This window comes from Cyprinodon variegatus, unplaced genomic scaffold, assembly GCF_000732505.1.
Source record: "Cyprinodon variegatus isolate N-32 unplaced genomic scaffold, C_variegatus-1.0 Scaffold168, whole genome shotgun sequence".
Classification (NCBI taxonomy): domain Eukaryota; kingdom Metazoa; phylum Chordata; class Actinopteri; order Cyprinodontiformes; family Cyprinodontidae; genus Cyprinodon; species Cyprinodon variegatus.
In genome coordinates, this window is record NW_015150621.1 from 196,204 (window position 1) to 217,729 (window position 21,526).

General features: G+C 42.1%; 1 protein-coding gene across 1 annotated transcript; it reads left to right on the top strand.

Annotated features, from left to right (window-relative positions):
* Positions 1-187: 187 nt before the first annotated feature.
* Positions 188-20,332, top strand: tiparp (TCDD-inducible poly(ADP-ribose) polymerase). Its single transcript, XM_015378276.1, has 7 exons — positions 188-466; positions 1,290-2,246; positions 10,157-10,346; positions 10,560-10,747; positions 15,432-15,731; positions 17,269-17,526; positions 19,108-20,332. Exons 2-7 carry the CDS (start codon positions 1,315-1,317, stop codon positions 19,295-19,297), a joined length of 2,058 nt encoding a protein of 685 aa, XP_015233762.1. The 5' UTR covers positions 188-466; positions 1,290-1,314; the 3' UTR covers positions 19,298-20,332.
* Positions 20,333-21,526: the final 1,194 nt, after the last annotated feature.

The following is a 21,526-nucleotide window of genomic DNA, read 5'->3' on the forward strand; positions in this document are numbered from 1 at the left end:
TGTGTATTTTGTTTTTAGTGAATATGTAGTTTTGTTGCATTATGACATTGTCATTCTGTGATCTCCACACACTGCAGCTCTGTCTGCGGCCACCAGACGACTCTGTCTACGTGCGCTAGAAGCGAAGCCCCGCCCACTGGGAGGCCGGGAGGCGGGGCCTCTCGGTGCGGAGCTGGGGCAGTCGAGCAGAGCGTCTCTCGCTGCGGCTCTGCTCACTTCTATTGTCGGTTGCCTGCCCCTCTGCGCCTATTTTCTCCCCTGTCCCGCACAAGGATACAAAGAGAGCAGACGGTGGCATGAGAGCAACGAAGAAAAGGGGGAGCCAGGGATCTGGACTCGGATACCGCTTCATGTACTAGCTTGTTTTCTACGGACTGGATCCGGAGCTTCGCCCGATGTACACACTGGATTTTGATCCGCAAAGAGTGTCGCGAACGGGGGGAGAGGGTTGGAGTTTATTGTGCAGGTAGGGTATTGTCCGTTTTTATCGTCCGGGATTAAATAAATATCGTGTGAGAAAGGCTAATTGACATAGCAGCTCAGACGGTCCTCTTTATTTTTTTTTTTCTTTTGTTCTTTTAAACCCTGCACGCGCGCAGCTTCTAATGCTAACCAGTAGAGAGCTGTTGGGTTTTTTTTCGGCTATGGAGTGAAATTTCCTCAGTGTTTCGTAGCTGGCTTCCTCCTGGATGTGTCAGCTGGAGCCTACGTGCGAACTTGCTCGGGCAGTGATGCAAAAAGCGGCACGTAGTCGGCAGGGGCCGAGCGTATCGGACTCCTGATCAAAATATAGTCCCAGGAGAGGTGGGGGGGGGTAAACTTCTGATTTTATCGCTCCTGTGCGGATACGCAGCTGTAATTTGCAGGCATGACGTTATAGACCAAGAGGACTTAACGAAAAAAAAAAAAAAAAAAAGAGAGAAAGACGTGTTCTCGTGTGTCATGATTAATCTGAGGATCAACTTCCCTGCAGCGGGATTAGGTAATATTTTTCCGCCTCGATTGGTCAACCTTTTCCTGCTTTCGGAGCGAGAATCGGTGTAACAGATTGTTGGGAAGAAGTGATGTGATCTGCTTTTTTTTTTAGTATGCGGGGTCAGACTGGGATCATTTTCTGTAGGTGTTTCGATTCAGTTTATAGACGGTGGAGGTTTTCCTTCCCAGGAAAGGAAAGCCAGGGAGTGTTCAACGGAATATTAATCAGTGCGATGACTTCGCATTGGAAACTGAGATTATAGGATTATGGCTGTTATCTTTGATGACTACTTCATTCTCTCTTTCCCTTCCAGGACTGTCCGGGTTTAGCAGGAGGACATGGATAAAACTTTGCACATTCTCCAGAAATCCGCAGACCATGTGCCTGCTGGGATCCCTCTGGATGTGAGTCTGAATATGGACGAAGGAGAGGATTTCACGGAACAGCCGATCGTGGGGCTTTCGGACAAAATACCTCTGGTGAAACCTTATTTTAGGAAAAAACAGAGAAAGTTGGACGCGAAATCCATCCAACGCGCCCTGGACCCGATACTGAGTAGCTTGTTGAGCTCAGATACTCTGGTGTCCGGGGATGAGGTGTTTGTCCCCCGCAGTCAGCCTGGCAGGACTCCGGGCACTCTGTGCGCGGCGGCGGTGGTGAAACAGAGCTGTGTGGGGCAGGTGTGCCTCAAAGACCCCGGAGCCGCAGAGGATGCCAACCGGGACGTGGATGTGGACATAGCTGATACTACTGCGGAGCTAGAGGAAACCGAGAGACCCCAGCTGAAAGGGAGCACAGAGGCAATCACCCCCCCAGAAAGGGATATACCCCCCATAGTCGCACCCCAGGCTCCCCATCAGGAGGGGACCATCTTAAAAAACAAAGACCTACTAACCTCTGGCACTAAAAGCGTCCCAGTGAAGGACTCCTCTACAACCCAGGACCCCCACTCCCAGCTCCTGCAGCCAGACAAAGGGGTCCTGTTTCAGAATAAAAGCGAAGAGGCCTCCCTGGATCTGGTGTTTGAGCTGCTCACTCAGCTCCAGTATCACACGCACCAGTCGGACTCTGTAGACATCTGTGTGGATTTCCTCCAGGGACGGTGTGTTTTTGGGAACGACTGTGCCCATCACCACACCGTCTTGCCCTACCACTGGCAGATCCGCAGGAGCAGCACCCAGACATGGCAGAGCATAGCAGACGATGCCCAGGAGCAGCTGGAGAGACTGTACTGCAACCCAGACCAGGAGCAAGTCAGACTCAAATATCAGTAAGTGTCTACACAGGAACTATGTTATTCCATTATATTAGATGTTTTATGCTGCTTTAATAGCAAATCACCTCTAAATAATTGATTATATCACATCTATTTATAGTGATTTATAAAACCATGTAGTTTTAGTGATATTATTGTGTTTAGGCAGGTGACAAACATCAGCCTGTTCCTTAATGGACACACCAGCTGTAGGTTTTAAACCAAACAGGTTATCTGGGAAGGAGACATGGGTGGTGCTCCCTAAGTTTCCACACAACGAACCGCATGTTTCGCAACAGGAAACATTTCCAAGCATCTGAATTTGTCTCCTTTTAAAAGCAAATGTGGTCGTTTTCTTTCAGCCATCTTGAACTGCAGTGTGCAGCAACAGGCAGGGGCGGGGCAAAGTTTTTTACCCAATGTCATACAGCTAGAGAAAACTAGAAACAGTGTGAAAACCTTTTTTTTTTTCTTTTAATCCTCTACATTCATGTAAATGTGTATTGATTTGGTTGCAGCATATATAGGTATAAAAGCAGCTCCCTTGCTGTGTGCAGCAGTATGCAGTATATCCCCTGGTGGTAATGATAAATAGGTATTTGCGACATAGCAACAGCAGTGCGGAAAGCTCATAGGCTGCCTGTAAATTGTCAGGCTTGTTGGAAACCGTAAACCTCAGGCTCAGTTCCCTCTTTGGTTTCACCGCTGGCGACAAACTGAAAGCATCAGCTCCCCAGCTGTTGTGCTGACGGCCATTAGTAGATGCACGTTATCGCTTGTGCTCAGACCTCTCTTGTCCCTTGCAGTTAATGTTGCTATCATGCTATCTGTGTCCTGCACTCTCCTTCTCCCAACCCCCCCCTAAAAATCGAGCTCTGTGATTGGCCGGGGAGGGTTCCTGCCAAAGCACAATTTACAAGCCGTCATGAACTTTCCTGACCCCCCCTCCTCCTGGTCAGTGTCTAGTCTCCCTTTGCAGTTGTCCCCTCCTGCACAATGCAGTGCACATTTGCCCTCATGATTACACGCACTTTGGCGTGCAGAGGCTCGCACGAACTGGGTTCACAGGTAAACTGTGTGGCTTGCATTGCTCACACGCATGCATGCATTTTAGTAGATGAAGATAAACCTTTTACTCTCTCACACCCTTAAGGAAGACAGAACTTTAATACATGCTCTTGACAAACCTCCAGCAGCAGTGACACGGAGGAGCATGTGCTTCCCGTAAAACTGCTGCACACACAAGCAAACAATGGGGGCCGCTCTGCATGACTCTGACCTTATTCTAAACACGAGTTTCTTTATTAACCATGTGGTCCCACTCACTGGAATGTTTTGTTTTTATTAGCATAGTCAGTGATCGATTATTTCACCACTATCTCCTCAGTTGTTTTGGTTCCTATCTGGCAGCTTTGTTTCTTTTTTTTTCTTTTTTTTTTTTATTATTATCATAAAGTTATCTACCTATTTGCATTTTCATCTATGAGTTTGGCTTGTTGGTTCATGTTTCCAGCTGCAGCTTTATTCAAAATGAGTTGCCACATACAGGATGTGCACCCGGATTCTTTTGACCTTTTTGGTTTGTGAAAGTCTCATAGTCACTCAGGCATCTGGTTTGGTGTCATGAACTACCGGTGTGGATGAGAAAATCCCAGAGAAAAAAAGCTTTGATTTTATCATAATCTGGGAGGAATAATATAGATTTAAAATATTATCACAATGTTTTTTTATTTGTATTAAGTGTAGGAACAATAAAATTAGTGATTTAAGTGTATTTTGAAGTGCCTTACACTGCTCACGAATTAAAGCTCATGGTTATACACTAGGCTTCTTGAGTACAAGAGTTACACACACCACTCATTTTCCTTAAGGTTAGACAGGCCAGTTATGAGATTTTTAACAAAAATATGAATTTTTATCTCTGTTATGGGATTCTGACGGGATTGAGAACTTTGAAGCTGATAATTACAAAGATATAAACACATTTATACATATAATCCTCATTTTACTATCAAACTAATTATTTCCTCCATTATACCGTAGAGGTGTTGAAACATCAATGCATAGATGTAAATTGGTATTGGTATTTGCTTTATATATTATGCCTGACTGGAAAATAAGGCACAGTTTGTTACTTTCATTTAAAATTGAGGTTCTTTCAGCCAGCTTACCTGCAGTACCCAGCAACAGTCTTTGAAACAAGTTTGGATTGTTTGTGAAAGACAGAGCAACAGTTCAGAGCATTTATTATCAGATGAAGTATCAGGTCAGGTAATTATCTGTAGCCTAGATCTCCTTCATGTTCAAAGGTTCTCTGCTTTCATTCGCACAGCTGTTTCATCCCCTGATAGCGTTTATTTTTGTAGTATTGTCGATTAACTCTACCTGTTGGGGGGTTTGTTGGATTATTCCTGCTGGATCCCTGCATTGCTCCTCTTTGGGGAATTTGTCAGTGAGTTTCTACATTTCCTGAAGCGTTCAAGCTGTGTGGTGTAACCTTAGTTCTCCCTTTGATCAGTTTTTCTGTGATGTGAAGACCTGAGATAGGTTTCCTGAAACAAGCCGCTTGGTTTAAGTGAAATGCAGGAGAGCACATTGGGGCGAGGCAACCAAGGCCTGTTTTACTGTGCAGCAGCATGAGAGGAGTGGATAGGAAAAAAAAAAATCTGCATCTGGTTAAGCATTGCATTGTTGCACGTAGGCTAGAGCGTGCATCCGGCTCTGAGGTTTTTCCCAGTCTGTGAGTGATCCATCAACACACGTAATCCCATCCATATGAAGAGCAGGGATGGTAGTTCGACTAATCCTCATTATGCATGAAGTCAGCAGGAAGAAAGAAAGCTGCAGTCATCGCTAAAAAAAAGTTAGATTGCAGTAATCCTCTGTCTCACAATCAAGTTATCTGCTGTTATGCTGATTTAAACTATTAGTTTCACGTTAAATTTTTTTATTTCTAAACCCTCCACCTCGTCTCCTGTATACCCAGGCTGGTTTATTGAAATAAAACCAGCCTCGGGTCAACAGAAGCTGACAGGAAGAGAATACATGAGGCTGAGTTTTTACATAGCCACATTCATCATGGGTGTGTTTTTGTGAGCGAGGGAGCGTTGGAGACAGATTCTTTTGTCAGCCATGTGATAAAAGCCTTGCTTGTCATTAACTGACATAAAGAGTCACTGAGCACCAAGGGCAGAGCGACCTGACACCAAGGTGTGTGTGCCAGTGTGTCTTTGAGTTTATATCGCCTGGGGTTTCCATGTTACCTCGTTACCTTGAATAAAATGGAAAAATATAAAGCAATCCCGGATGGGTGTGTTTCATACAATCTGGTTTGTGAGGAGAAAAAAAAAGGACTTTTGTGAAACATTTTCTGCTTGAGCAAATAGAGTTTTTGTTTTTTTGTGTGTTTTTTTTTTTGAGGCTTTAATATGTCAGACCAATAGTGGCGTGAATCAGAGAGGCGAGGTCTGGGTCGCCCTGCCTCTGATTAGTCAGACTGCCTCAATCCCTCCATATCTGCTTTTGTCACGGTTTTCAAATTCAAACCTGTCTTTTCGTAGCGTATTTTTTAGTTTTTAGTTTTGTTGTTATTCCAGGTTTTTAAAATGCAACAAAACAATGCAGAAACAGATTATTAAATCGCCTTGCCTTAATCCACCTACCTGTGAGTTTTATTAACAAGGGAGGCAACGTGTGGCAAACGGAAGCCCTAAACTATGAGCTCAGCGGCGGGACATCCAAGCCACAGGAGCCATCCACCTGAACAGGAACAATCGAGGAGACGTCAGATGCTCTGCTCCATCGCATTTAAACTGCCGAGCATGAAAGTGAATTAGTCCAGCAGGAGGAAATAACAGGAGCTCGTGACATCAATGCGCTGGTGTGTGTGTGTGCAAGTGTGTTGGGGAGGACTTCGTCAGCAGATTTGGTTGACTGACTGACTTATCTAGGCGTGACTGGGTGAAGTTCGCATGTGTGTACATGAATCTATCTGAAGAATGTGTGTGTGTTTGTGTGTGTAAAAGAGCGCTCATATTTAGTTTGTGACACTCACAAGGGCATAACTCATGATGGTGATGCAGGTACTTGTGTATGTAGCCGTGAGAAAGTTGAGTTATATGTAAGTGTGCGTTTTTAGTCATGTAAGAGCCATTATGACAGAGCAGTGGTGTTTTGTTTTAATCATTATTCATCCTGAGATAAGCATTTCTTCATAGATTTATCCCCCTTCCCTCATCACTATCCTGTCAGCAGATTTAAAAGGTTTCACTTTATTTTTACATCGCTTTCCACCTTTTGATTGACCTCGGCGTCAAAAGCCTCGGATCTCATTGCACTTGATTTAACCAGTGGAATTTTATTTTTAGAGCAGTGCAAACTGGTCTAGCAGCGAGCGAGGCAGGGAGGGAGGGAGCAGGACGCTGTGGAAAAATCATTGTGTGACATCTCTGGAGAGCCGTCTTTGTTTTTACTGAGCGTCAGTGAAAGAGGGCATGTGTGTGTGAGACGGAGCTGTTGAGTAGTGAATTTTGAACAATAAATTACACACACACTGGTTTATCTCGAAAGGCCAGTAGGGATGTTACATCAATGAGCTCGTTATGAGATCCTCTTTTTGATAATTAGAGCAAACTGTCGAAATTTCGTCATATTTTACATTTTATGCTCCTAATAGGTTGGTAGGGCTATCTGCTAGGGTTGTCCCGATCCATCTTTTTAATTTCTGATTCAGTACTGCTATTGAAGCTTAAAAAATTGACCTGATACAATATTAGCATGAATCAGACATGCTTTTATCACTTATTTTGGGCTGTAAAATGTTAGGAAAGGCAAAATATCCAATATCAGATCGGGACACCCCTACTATTGGCTGCTCCTATTTGTTTCTGTCAATGGAGTCTGTCAGTCTATCCTTAGCATGCGGACCAGCAGTGCACAGCAACAGGTGGGGGTAGGGCAGCGCCGTATTCCAGGTTCTGTCACTTCTGACCCGCTTGTCTCGAGTCTAAGTTATTCTTCTAATTTATTCTCAAGACCAGAAACATTGGGAGACTTTTGGGGGTAAAAGATTTACTCTTATTAGACAATCTGATTTTTATTGCACTAAAATAAAACAGTAAAAAGGATCTCAAAGGGAAATGTGCTAATTTTAAATCTCTGGCCGATTTATTGATGTCATCCAGCTCACTGCCCCTAGCAGGCCTGTTCTGCAGTAAAAGGAGTCCATGCAGGTGCCTGTTCTGCTCATTCTGTCTTCCTGAAAACAGAACAGAGATGTTCTTCAGAGACTAAAGAATAGCAGTGAAACACGGAACACTCTAAAATGCAGACACGACAGAACGGAGCAAGAAATAATTAGGAAAATAAAAGAAGCTGCAGAAAATGAACTGACCCAAGGCGAAGCAGAAGATGTTCTGTTTTTTGGGGGGGGTTCAGCCACAACCTACCTTACTTCTTAGGGTTACATTTGCAGCTTCTTGACCAACCTCACTTTTATCTGCCAGTACCTTCTTGCTGCACCCATTACCATAACCCTTTCTGTTCTGCTTCTCTCTTCTGCTTCTGCATTCAGCTTTCAAACGAACTTGTGTGTTTGTTTTCCCATGAAACTGAAACACCCTTCAGCTCGTTCAAGGCTGAAGCACACAGTTCATATACAGAACAGAAAATCACACATCTGCCTTACATTTCCTAGTTTCTGACACTGATAATCTGTAGATCTGTGACTCTGTTTTCAGTTACTGTTTTGTTTCTGCACGTGCTCATTAAGCAGCCACTACTTTCACTTCCTCTAATAGAGATGGTACTCGCCTTATGACTTAGCAAAAATGCGACTAATGAAAATAGTACGTCCAGTTACTATTTATAAATATTTTTATAGGAGTTGTTTGTAACATTTTGGAAAGTGACTCAGCCCGTGTCATCCTGACAGAAAAGGGTGTTTTTGTCTAAGTGCCTGTAACATCAGTGGCCAGTATTTACAATTACAGGAAGGAAAACTTAATTCGTGTTTACTGCCTACATATAAAAACACAAGGTTTCACTGCTTCTGGTGCTCAGCTGGTTTAGATAGACAACATCTTTGACATTAGATCCACTTGTTTATTTCTGCTGTGTTCGTGTTGATCTACTCAGTTCTGATGCTATTAGCCACATATGGAGCAAAGTGTCTGTGATTGCATTCTTTGTCATAGCACGCCAGTTATGTGGTAAAAATGCCCCCTTTTGATTTTTATATCCTTTTTTTTTTTTTGCTTTTGCTATTCCGATAAAAAGAAATGGACAATCTTAAGTGTCAAAGTAAAAAATGTGGGTAAAACCATGTTTGAAATGAAAAGAAGGGGGCCAAGAACACAGCTTTGTTAAATACCGCTGGTTTCAGTTGCTAATGGAGGCTTAGCTGAGGTTGACACGTTTAACTCCAAATTTTATTTTGGGATCTCCTGATATATCATTTTTTTATCCGATACAATAGCGATATCACAGCTTCGGATATTGACCCCATACGATATCGGCATAAATGATACATTCTTGTATGATTTATTTTATAGTGATAAAGTAATTTTTTTAAACAGAAAACAATAACATCAGATATGAGCAAAGTGTTATGAGCTTTTTTATTATCAAATATTATAGAGGCAGGGTGGTATATTACAATTTTTTTATTTTGCTTATATTGGATGGATTTCCAATATCATCGATAGGGATATCCGAACATTTTAGTATAAAATCAGTCAGGTCATCTTCATTATTCCTGCTGCAATTATAATAAAAAGACAATAAGACATTTGGCTTTTAAGAGAAAGGTTTGCTCAAATGTAGAAGTCTGGCAATAAAATTATTTCATGTAGTTTAGTTTGGTGTATCATTTAGAACCAGATTGATTTAATCCCCCTTTAGCTAGCTAGAAATACAAGCTGAGAGAAGAGGGTAGAGGAAGACTAGAGAGACACCTAAACCCACTAGGAAGGTAATAAGAGCTTCATTGGCTCACTTACCTAAGAGGTGATTCATTTACCTTAATTACAAAAAACATCTTTTTTAAAATGCTGTTTTTATTTTGCTGTTTTTATTAGTTTTCTCATTTAGATTTTTGACCAAAAGCAAAATGATGATTAAAATTGTTTGTTTCTTGTTGTTCTTTTTGTTTAAAAGAAAAGTTCAAGGTGTGTGTGATCTGAGGGTCAAAGGATTATAAATGCATAGGGTAAAATGTCCTTGAATAAAAAGCGGATAGACATTTTTTTCATCTTTATTATTCAACAGTCGGTTTATTGACTTATTATTAATTCATATTTAAAAAACAATATTATATAAATAAAAACCTGAAAACTGGCCTGCAGTTGCTGTCTTCCCCTTAGATCTAATATTTCCAAATAAAAATGTGTGCAACCCGTTGCCTGGAGGAGGATAATTAATAAAAGGAAGTTACCGGTATGTAATTGAATCTCTGTGCGGTTACAGCTGCTCTGTGAAGACCTCAGAGGGTTGATAGAGGGAACAAACAGCATTGTGCAGATCAAGGAACACAGCAGGTTTTGCTCTTGTCAAGTAACAAAATGTTGAAAAAGAGGTATAAATATTTGGGAGTCACAGTCTGCCTCCCAGCAATCATTAACAATCCATTTAGCTTCTCTTTGGAGCCATTAGCCTTGTGTGTTTTTCAGGACAGTTTTTCAGCTGTCTCTTCTCTCCTGATCTCCTGTTCCTGCTCTGTCACCCCGTGTGACTCACTCTGTTTGAGCAACTGAAGGTTCAGTGGCCTCACTCCAGGGCACATGGCATGCATTAACAGCCGCATGTTTGGTCACATGGAAGCTGATTGAAATATGAATCAGGGCCAATTAACAGCAAGGTCACAGAGGGTTGGTTGGTTTTTTACACCCTAACTAACTTTAAACCTGTTTTTGTTTATTTTTTTATAGGGGCCGGGTGTTTCTGCTGGAATTTGCCACGATGCGAGTGTGCGACCTGGAGTTCGACTGCGTCCGACGGCTGACCACCCCCCCTTGCCCTCTCCCTGTTCCTGCGGCTAACCCAAACTCTGCCCCGAGTTGTCACACTGTGTGGAAGTACTACTGCAGAGACAACTTTGGCTGGAGGGAGTACTCTGAGGTGCGTTTTCATGTGTTTGTGTTCCCTTTTTTACCCACGGTCTGTGAACACAAGACCAGACAAATTTATCTTCCCTCATACCCAATCAATCCTAGCTGCTGTGATGGGATCAAGTTTGAGTTTGTTTTTTATTTCACATTCACATCTGCTGGGGTTTAGCCAGCAGTAAAGGAAACTGATTGGTCTCATTTCTGCTTTTTTTTTTACTTGCAGCCGGTAGTGAAGCTCATTGAGGAGGCAAGTTCGAGGGGTCTTAAGGAGGTCCGATTCATCACGCTGCAGAACCAGTATATCCTCAACATCAAGGAGGGCTTCCAGCAGAACGCCGTCTTCGGCTTCAGACGACAGATCAAGAAGCGACCCATGTTTATGTCGTCTGTGATCCTCACTCCACACCTCCAGTAAATATCGCCAGTTACTACCGATCCAGTTCTTTCTGTTCAGGCTTAGCAGGCCAGATTAGCTTTGAAACAGAATAGAAACAGTCAGTCTGAGTTCAGAGTTCAGATTTCCCCGTGTCTGTCTTCAATGAATGCTGGACTTCACTCCATCGATTCAGTCTGTTTCCATGTATTTTGATTTCACTCCTTATGTCACTTTAAGTAGGTCAGTGTTCCATATAGAGCTGGGATTACACTGTTTATATGTCCAGACAGAGTTTATAAATGTTATTTCAAACAGAATTGATAAAGATGGTGATGCAGAGGGAAAACACTGTGGTTCATGTTACTAAAGATTTTATTAAACTGTCTCCGTGCAGAATTTGGGAGCAGAGGGAGGATTAGACTTTCACTGGATGAATTTCTAGGCAGCGAGCTGTCCTTCTGGCTGTGGAAAATCAATTTGATCCTTTTTTTTTTCTAGTTGCAGCCCTAATTAATCACTGGAGTGGGTTTTATTTAATTGTTTAAATTTTTCTTTTAAGCCAATCAGCATATTTGACTCATGGCTACCACCATCTTTGTGCCTACTTGACAAAATAAGCCCTCAGTGAATGTTGAAATTCCGCTTTTTGATTTGAACTAAAATCTAAATGTGGGAAAGGTGACGCTGCAGCATGCGGTAACTGAAGAGAAATGTGGAAATATGTCCATGGAGAAAAAGCGCTAGTTTTGAAATAAGGGAGTTTTCTTTTGTGGGTATTAATTGTTCTAAGTCTCACGTCTCTAGTGTTCATCTGGTAAATGTGTCACAGAAAAGATCTATGCAGATAAAAACGTTTTTTGCTGCGGTTTAAGGTTATGAAACTGGTGCTTATGAATGAAAAGGAAGGGTGGTCAGTCCTCAGCATGGAGGTGAAGCTTAATCACTTCATTGATTGCTTCCTGTCTGTTGTTTTTTCCTCACTTCTGCTTTCCATGGTGCTCTGTGGCAGGTCAGCCTGATCATTTATCTCTTACTCCTCGGTCTTGTCAGAGAACATCAAGCCTTTGAGGTTTTAGAGGAAGAAAAAAAAAGAGATGTGGTGCCTGGCAGCACTGCTGTGTAATTCTCACTGTTGGCTTTCTAATGTGTAACACTCTGTCTCCTCCAGGCTCTCTGTGTTCCCCGGGCGTCCTAACTCTGTTTAGGCACACACAGGCCGGGACACAATGCCAATGTCTCAGTCAGGAATGAATGCTCAAAAGAGCTCTGAACGCCACGTCCATTTTCTTAATCCGTTGCGGAACGCGAGCTGAGAGAAGCGCTCCGATTTTTGGCGAGTCAGACATGGTCACTAGGACACCAGGAGCTGTCCTCTGCAGATGAAAGCACGCCAGGAGCAGACGAGACGGGAAACAAGATAATGAAGCAAATGAAAACAGATGAGCAGGAGCAGAGGAAGAGGGAGGCAGACAAAGAGAACTAATGCTCCCAGTGTTGTCAACCCTCTCTCGAAGGGACATTTTTCTCCACGTCTGTGCCTGCAGAGCTTCCCCTCTGCCTTACTCTGAGAACAAGTGATACTTGATTGGAAACAAGTGGATCCATTTTAGCCCATTTTGCAGATGCTTCTGGTTCAGAGCAGGTTTCTCAGAACACGCTGTGCCCGCCGGGGCCAGGACAGTCAGGAGAGAAAGAGCAGGAGCAAAGGGAAGCAGTCAGGCTGGCGAAGGCGTGAGCCAGACAGAAAGTGAAGAAGAAACAAGAGGCAAGGGAGGGTGAAAAGGGAGTGCAGCCGGGGAGGATCCAAATGGTTTCCAGACCCGAGCACAGGAGAGGCTTGTTGATGAGTGAAAGAGTGTAAAACGTTACTGCAGGGAGCTGGAATTCAGACCGAGGGCCCCATGGTTCAGCTGTTAGCTCCATTTGTACATCAATGAAACACACATGCAGAGGCTTCTCAGCTCTTTAGTTAAATTTTGTCATTTTAAGGATTACGGATTACAACTAATGGAAACCCTACTCTCAGAATATTATCTCATAGACCTAAAAATGTCTGTATAACGAGAGCAGATGGAATAGGATGCTCTATTTTGTGAAGAACAAAAATATAATTTATAATGAAGCTGACTCTGTCAATGGAGTAGGCAAGTAATGAAGGGAAAGTTAAGTGGAAGGAAAAAATGTCACAAAGCCCAATTAAGAGGTTCGTCCTGTGAAACAGTGAGTAGCATCTCACTGGGGCTAAGAGCAAAAAGTACAAAGACGCTTGGAGGCGCCTGGTCTACATTTAGATAATAAGATTAGGTCTGCATGAGAAGTAAAGAGCGGTCCCCTGCTAGTGTTGGTCCAGTTTGTTTAAAATCTAGTGGCAGATCAGAAATCTTCCAGGAAATAGTGAAGCTTTTATGCATCACTATGCAAATAAGCTTTATGGAGATTTTATCCTCCAGCAGGACTTGGTGCTTGAATGACCATGGTTCTGCTGGGCCCCATTGGCTCACAGCTTGCTTATCCACAATGAAATAGTGTGGCACCGGGAGAGAAAAAAAGAGAGCAAAAGACACCATCATCTTCTTTGTGACCTAAACCCAGATTGCTCGCCCTTCTTTTACTTTCAGCTTCCCTCCCTTCCATTTCCGTCTATTCTCATCACTCCTCGTCTCTCTCTCTCCTTCGCTCTCATTCCTGCCTGGCTCCATCATTCTTTAGTTATCTGTCCCCTTACATTTCACACTTGTTTTCCGCAGCAGCCAGCCTGTGATCTCCTCAAAGCGCCCAGGGAATAGAGACATCGAGGGGAGGGAATGTAGGAGGTGGTGAATGTCTTAGACCGGACCGACAAGATAAGAGAGAGTGGGAGAAAAGAGACAAGAATAACTGTCACACTACCTCAGAGCCTCTTGATAACACACACACACACATAGTCGCTTTCGTATGGATGATAGAGCTAACGGCATTTACACTTGGAAGGTGATAACTTGACAGGAAAACTACTGTTACTGACTCAAATGCCAGAAATAGTGGAGGGTTTTTCTATTCTTTTTTTTTATTTTTTACTTCAACGACAGCTCCACAATTGGAGTTTTCTCCTTGTTTTCACTCTTTTGTTGCCATTATTTTCCCCTCTTCTCATCCTCTCTTGTTTGGTGTCTGGGCTTCATTTTCGCACAATCATGTTGTGTCGGTTGGTGTCAGACGGCACCGCCCTGCAGTCAGAGTCGGGACAGGTTGGGATTTTTACCAGGCAGCAGATGGAGGGGTTTTATTTCCAAATGTATTTGATTGTAGCTGTCAGGCGATCGCAGACTGACTATAACGTACAGACATCAACTCTGCCTTTAGACTTTCAGAAATGGCTTCAAATGCGGTCCTCCTATGCAGCCGTTTCTCCTGCCGGAGTCATATTGTCCCGACACTGCTTTGACTTTCATTTCCGCTTAGACTAAAAGCTCTGGTAGCTGGATTATAGAGCACGCAGCTAATGCATTTGTTGCACCTAACGAAGCAGCTCCAGGATGAGGCAGAAGGCTTTTTAATAAGGAGCAGAACAGCAGACAGGAGTAATCATACCTGATCCTGGCTCTGTTGGTTTTTGTGTTGATACTCTGCTGGCAAATTTGCTGAGATTTAACATCCATGTTCATGGATAACAGAAGAAGAAACTTTAATAAGTTTTAGAAAATCTCTTTAGTCTCTTCTCATCTGAAATCAGGAACCAAATTACATACCAAGCTTTTTAAATATTCAGGCCACTTCAATTTTCTTTATTGGTTATTTCAGCTGCAAGATATATTACCTCTAACTTTACTTTATTGGAACTTTATGTGCACAAAGATGTGACTGGTTTTGAGTAAAATCTGAAAAGTTTGAACCTTTGTCTGATACTTCCAATTAAAATAAAATGTAAATTAATAGAAGCTTTGAGTTTCTACAAAAAAATTAAATTAAAACAGACATTTTATGTTGGAAATGAAAATCCCTCACCATTTTTCACACTGTGGTGCATGTCAGTGGCTGCGTCATGCTGTGGGAAAAGCTGATTAGAGTTACTAGGTGGAGCTGAAAGTCAGCTCCACCCAGTCAAGTCAGTTCCTTGAACATGAAACTGCTGCAGTCAGGAAGGATGAAGTCTATTTTTTTTCAGAAACCTATTTAAAACTCACATGGTTTAGTTCCCGGTAAATGATTATGTATTCAGCTGTGTCGAAAGTAAAGCATGTGTTAAATATAGATTCAGCAAAATAGATTGAAATGTGTAAAGTTTCTGTTGTTTTTTGGCTTTTTGTCGACTCCTTTAGTCTAATTTAGATCCGATGCTGCAGAAATGTTTCACTGAGACTTGGATACTGCAGTGTTTGCGGAAGGTTTCTAGCTTCCTAGCTTATTCAGTTGGGGTTGAGTTGGTAATAAAAGCCACAGCATCCTGAATGGGCTGCAGGTAGTGAAAAGGTTGAGATTAGAATGGTCATAATTACCGAAAGTACCCTGGCTGTTAAAATGGAGTTTCATTGGTTTTTCATTTCTTCTTTTTTTTTTAGTCAAATGACCAACTCATTACTCAGTTGTTTATTCAAGATTAAACATAACAGCTGTTAGCTCGGTTAGTTGTAAAGCAGGTTAACAGAGATGCTCAAATGTTTCTAAATAAAGTTTTCTGCTCTCTTTGTTTTTTCAACTAAAACAAAACTTGAAATTTAATCGACTCCTCTCTCTTTTTAGGACTTTGGGCGGCCTTTCTTTACCCGCTCTCCCCTCCTCGTCGGCACCTGCACCCACACCCATGGACGTCTCCGCGTCTCACCCCCTCTCTCCGACCTCCACCAACCCGCCAAGCCTTTTCCCAGAGACATGGCTGCCAATGACCATGAGCCAGGATTTCTTGCGGGTCCCTGTGTCCCGCGAAGACCGCAGCTACAGGACGGTGTACAGCCTGTTCCACAAGACGGTGTCGGAAACCAAGTTCAGGATCATCAAGATCCAGCGGGTCCAGAACCCCTTCCTCTGGGAGAAATATAAGAGGTGAGGAAGCTGGAAAAACCTTCAGTAACAACTGAACTTATCATTGTTCCTGTGTGGAAACAGCACTTAGCTTTAGAAATGTTTCACTGTTGACTAGTTTCACCACAGATATAGATAAATCCAATGAGGCCTTCCACCAAACAGCTCGATTTAAACTGAAGCTGCTGAATTTACTTTAAGGGTCTCGTTGTTAAGAGAGCTTTGGTTTTCCAGTCTAAAATTTTCTATCAAACATACAACTGTCTGCTAAAGAAACCTAGAAGCTTACCTCTAAAAAAAAAACATAAAGGACTCTCAGATGCCAAACTGTTTGCCATCGTATGAAACAATACAATGAAAAATCAGGTCATAATCAGATCTTAATCGAGATTAGAGACGAATCTTAGAGAAAAATAGGCCAAATGGCACCAGCTGTGTGGGACTTCGTGAGAACGAGCCGACAGGAGTGTGAGAACGCAGCAGATGTGGAGATGTTTGGTGATGATGGTGTTCCTGTTGTGAAGGCAGCGGGCTAACCGCTGTGGTCGGAGCAGGCCCTCTCCTATCAGCTGTGACAGTTAAACCCTCCTACACCGGCGGCTGGTTTCACAATGACTGCCGGTGCGTGTTACTGTGCGTCTGCCTCGGCAACTCACCTCAGAAAGTGATGCCCCCTCACCGGTTCTCTGTTGATTTCCTTTTCCCACAGTCTGGCTCCCGCACTGAAACCATAACTTCTCGTTTGTGCGAGTTCATCTGCATGCGATGGCTGAGCTCTGCAAACTACACAGGGGGTAGTGAGGAAGCCAGGAGCGTGCGAGCGAGCAGCGCTTTGCGTGCAGTGTCATGTCGCAAGATGTGGCATTGTGTGAGTTCACGTGTGGGTCACAGCCTTGGTGACTCGACTCGCTTTCTTCTCGGCGTTTCCTATTGATCTGCTTCTGTCAGAGGCAGCGTGTGCATGCAGTACGCCGCGAAGGAAGATGAGCTGCAATGTGTTTTTGTAGATTCAGGATCAATAGAAAAAAAACCTCTTTTTTTAAGGCTTTTAAACAGATGCATTTCAATGAAGAAGGTTCAATTCAATATGGTCAAATAAAAGTACTTTCAAATGAATTATAGAAGAAAGTAAAAGTGGTAAACTACTCCTGTTTATTTTTATGATCATGACTCTGAGCGAAATTCAGTTTATTACAAAATAAGACTAGTTAAAGACGTATAGTTGTGTCCGGTGTCAGAATCATTTAAAGAATGTTATCTGTTTCTGATGCATGTTTTTCTATCGCGGTTTGTCCTTCTAGTAAACTTTTCAAACTGACTTCATTATAACTTTTTGAGACTTCAATGTTGAGGGTGTCAATGATCAAAGTGTTAAACTGTCTCCATCACTCTGTAGCCATAATATGACACTTTTTCTTATAAACACAAAACATATATCGGTCAAAAGTTAAACATTTCTATAAATACGAATAATATAAAAAAAGCAGTTTCTATGGTGTTCTAAGAAGCCATAAAGTACCTCAACATCTGAAGTGTCTGCCTCTTTGTGCTCCAACAGGAAGAAGGAGTACATGTCACGCCGCATGTCAGAGATGGACCGGCTGCTGAGCGAGCGCCACCTCTTCCACGGCACCTCGGCCGACGTGGTGGAGGGCATCTGCAAGCACAACTTTGACCCGCGGGTCTGCGGCAAGCACGCCACCATGTTCGGCCAGGGCTCCTACTTCGCTCGCAGGGCCTTCTACTCCCACAACTTCTCCAAGCGCTCACCCAAAGGCGTCCACTGCATGTTTCTGGCTAAAGTTCTCACTGGCAGGTGTGTATTTGTGTGCTCCTCCAGACAAGATGGCTTTCATTTCAAAAAAAGGCACCACTTTCCGCTAACAAGTGGTATTCATTGTTTCATTTTCTACTTTTCTACCAAACGTTGCTTTGAAGAGAGCTGCATATGTGATCGTTTATTAAATGCTAAATCAGGGCCTTATGTCTGCAGGGTTACGTGGTTTATTGTCCTTAATGAGCAGCTCGGTGTGTTTGACAAGTCGGTTCCCTTCAGGACAAACCTCTTTCCAAACAAGTTTGCTTTTTTTGACCCCAGCTCTTCCCCCACGTGCTCAGCTCTTACATTTACAGAACGCATCAACATTAATTTGGATCAGGAAAATCCTGAGGTTCTTTTCCATAAACCATCTTTCAGCCGAGCCGCGCTACTCCCCTTCCTTCAAACAAAAGTCAAATCCGCAGGCGCACATGTAAAACAGCTGATTTGGCTGGGCCCATCATAGATCACCACCTCTGTTATGCCGAGGCAGACAGTCCTCGGTGTGGCTCATGCAGTGGTTTGGAACGAAGCCCCCTCCTTCCTTCCTTCCTTCCTTCTTGAATTAAACACACTTTTACTCTAAGCCTGCTTTTATTCTGTTTCACATAACAGGCAGAGACTTTGGCTTCATACTGAGTAGTGTTTTAGACGTTAAATCTTTGCTGTAGGACATATACGTTGTAAAAAAGATAAAACTGAAAAGGCTTTTTTTAATTCTGATCAGTTTTTAATGAAAGCTGTTTCTAATACAAGAAGTTGAAATGCATTGCTTTATTTCAGGCAGATTATCAAAAGGGAAACATTGATTTTTTTGCTTTGCATTGATTTTTTTGAACATTTTGCTTCTTGGTTCTGTTATACGTCTTAATTCCTGTTGAAAAAGTGAGACTGATAGCAGATTTTACATAAGATCGATTAATTATAAAAAATATTGTAAGGCTAGCCAAAGTACTGTTTTCTGTTGTTCCATTTGTGGGTCACTGAAAATATTTAGGCTCTCTTGCTTATAATAATCACCGTTAGAAATGTGCGGGAAGTAGAAAAGCAGTTATTGATTTAGACAAAACGATAATGAAAGAGAAAACATTCTAAAAACTCAGAAAAAACGATTACTGTTGGCTCCATGGTCTGGCTGTTGACTCTGTAGGAAGTTTCTGTCACAGCTTTGGGTTAATCCTTCTTTATAAACCAAGTTCCTAATTTTTTATCATCTTATGACCAAAATGGTTTCAGTTAACTGGGTTATAAAAATCCTTCCTCCTGGGTAGTTCCTTTCATAAACCTAATCTGTGTTTTGTGTACAGCTGCAGGCAGCAATGCTCTCCTGTTACATGCATTACGTTTAGTCAAATTGTGTTTCATTTAGGTTTAACTTCCAGGTTCTTGTATTTTTTGGCGTTAAAGATAACGTAGTGTAAAGTTAGATTGAGAAAAGCCTCGTTTTATGAGGTGAATGTTTGCTTTCTGACTATTTAGAATATGCCTTTACTGGCGCCTTTTCTTTCTCTGGTTTTTTGCAGGGTTCTTGTAGCACAGCTAATGTTTTCTCTGTCTTGGTTTGTTTTGTCCCTTCAGGTACACCGTAGGAAACTCCTCCATGCGCAGGCCTCCCCCCATCAATCCCCGGGACCCCTCCAGTGACCTTTATGACTCCTGTGTGGACAACTGGGTGGACCCCCAGATTTATGTCATTTTCAACGACGACCAGAGTTACCCTTATTTTATCATTCACTACGAGGAGGTACCCAACACAGTCGCCATATAAGTCCTGCATCAGAACCTTTGGTGTCTGTACCTGCCAAAGCTTGGGGTCGTGGTCTGCACGTTTTCCGTTAAGGTGACGGATGGACTGGGGTTATTACTACGTTATAAAAGGACCCATTAAAACCAAAACGGTCCAACCCTCCCCTCCGGAGTGACACGGTCCCACACCGTCCATCTCAAAACATCTGGAGAGCAGACTAAGAGAAGCTTGCAGAGGTCGGGCAATTCAGGACGATTGTCAACTGGATTCAGTCGAACTGGACTGCGTTAGACCAGATCAAAGTGGATCGAACTGGATTAGCAGAGGACAACCGCCGTCTGTGTTCAGACTGAGTGGACTTACCGCTACTAATGAATCAGGATCCCATGGATGTTCATTGCTGAGCCAAAGCAGAGTTGATTTGTTTTTCTTGCTTTGGAGCAGATGCAGAATAGAAGAGCTTTTCCATTATTATTTAGGCTTAATGTGTACGTGAACTTGTTCAGAGGACAAAACACTGTCGGAGACGGTTAATATCCTGCCTGTACTGTGAATGACCAGCTAGTGAAATTCTGACGTAAAAAAATCGGAACTCAGCCAATCAGAGGCCTCCGTAGAGAAACCATAGATACTTTCATCCAGCCTCCTACCCATACATGTTTTATTTAAACTCTGTGCTGCGTGTTTGAACCTCTTAAGCTAGTGGACATTGATCTTGTGGCCTATTCATCCAGACAATGGAGATGAGTTTCACTGTAAACCTCCTGGAAGAGGATTCCCATCAAGCTGCTCCCAGTCACCCCCCCCCCTGCTGCACTCTGGTCCCTGTCTGCAGGTTGACTGCAGGGTGATGCCTGGACTCTAAGCTGCTGCAGTTGGGCTGTGCTGTAGCTTTCTGTCATCAAATCAGCTAAAGCTCATCTCTCTTAGACCGCTCTCTTTCTCAGAGACAGTAGACCATTTTATGTTTTATTTCTTTTTGAAACAAACTGTACAGCTGTTCCTTTTGTTTATATTTGAACTGTGTGCCTTTTGTTCATAAAAAATGTTTATTTATGTTAGTTTAATGTAACATTGATTAAATAAAGAAATTAAAAGAGAAAACGATCCAATAGCAAACCTGTGCTTTGTTCTGATCACGCTGATGGAGATGATCATTTTTTACCTTGTTTTAATGACCATTTTAAAAGCTCCTCTTTCAGCATCAATTAGAAAACATTTGATTGAAACCTGAAGATGAAAAGTGAGGATGTCTTCATAAAGAGGATTAGATCAACCAATTTTTGAGGATAGTTACATTTGCATTTTTAGAAAAAAGCTAAAGAAACACTTTACATGAATATTTACACAAACAACAAAGAAACAAATACTGTGTTCTTTTCAAACTTTGTTTAGTGCAAAAGCTAGAAATGCTGGAGGGTCTTATACCCACATTTCTGAGAGCTGCATCATAAATGGTGTTAAACTGAGCTAACCAACCTCCGGTAACTGGGAGTTTGATCCAGCACAGGATGACTTAACCACGCTCCACCATTCCTCTTTATCTGTTCCAGAAACGGAGTGTTGGATGTAGGGCTGAAACAATTAATTGGATGAATCGATTATTGAAATAATAATCAACGTATTTAGTAATCGCTTAATTATTAACAGGAGTATAGAGACTCTAAAACATTCCTTTCACTGACAGAGCAACCCATTTGGAGCAGTAATTCTAATAAAATTGTGAGAGAAAAAAATATTAACATTTTGCATTTAAGATTTAAAAAAAAGTCAATATGCTCTATCCAGAACTCCTCAAGTGGAAAATTTATTTTTTCATCTGATTTAATTTCGTAAAAATCTTCTTCAAGGAACCTTTGGCTATCTGATTATTACGGGGTTTCTGCATGTCATTAAAATCATTAATAGCTGTTAAATTATTATTTTTTTCAATTAAGGCCTTAATTGGCATTAGAATGATTATAGTAGCAGTTAAAATGCTTCAGTTAAAAAAAAAAGGTTGTACAACCAATTTTGTCAAATATATCGAGTATAAATCCGGTTAACGCATGTTTGTGCAGAACTGCTTCCAGTTGATCGTAAAGCCGTATGTTTGGAAAAGAAGCACGAGGCGGAGAAAAAGCTAGAGAATGAGAAAATGCAAATTTTAACAAAAGTGGCTGGAAAACGAGGAAGATGACGAAGGATTTTGCCATGTTTTTTATATATATATATATATATATATATATATATATGTATATATATGTATAT

What these genes read in the sequence shown, in the direction of transcription:
- tiparp (XM_015378276.1), top strand. Translation starts at nt 1,315, where the DNA reads ATGGATAAAACTTTGCACATTCTCCAGAAATCCGCAGACCATGTGCCT. An exon ending in CAAGTCAGACTCAAATATCA is followed by an intron (nt 2,247 to 10,156) that starts GTAAGTGTCTAC and finishes ATTTTTTTATAG; the next exon opens with GGGCCGGGTGTTTCTGCTGG. An exon ending in ATCCTCACTCCACACCTCCA is followed by an intron (nt 10,748 to 15,431) that starts GTAAATATCGCC and finishes CTCTCTTTTTAG; the next exon opens with GACTTTGGGCGGCCTTTCTT.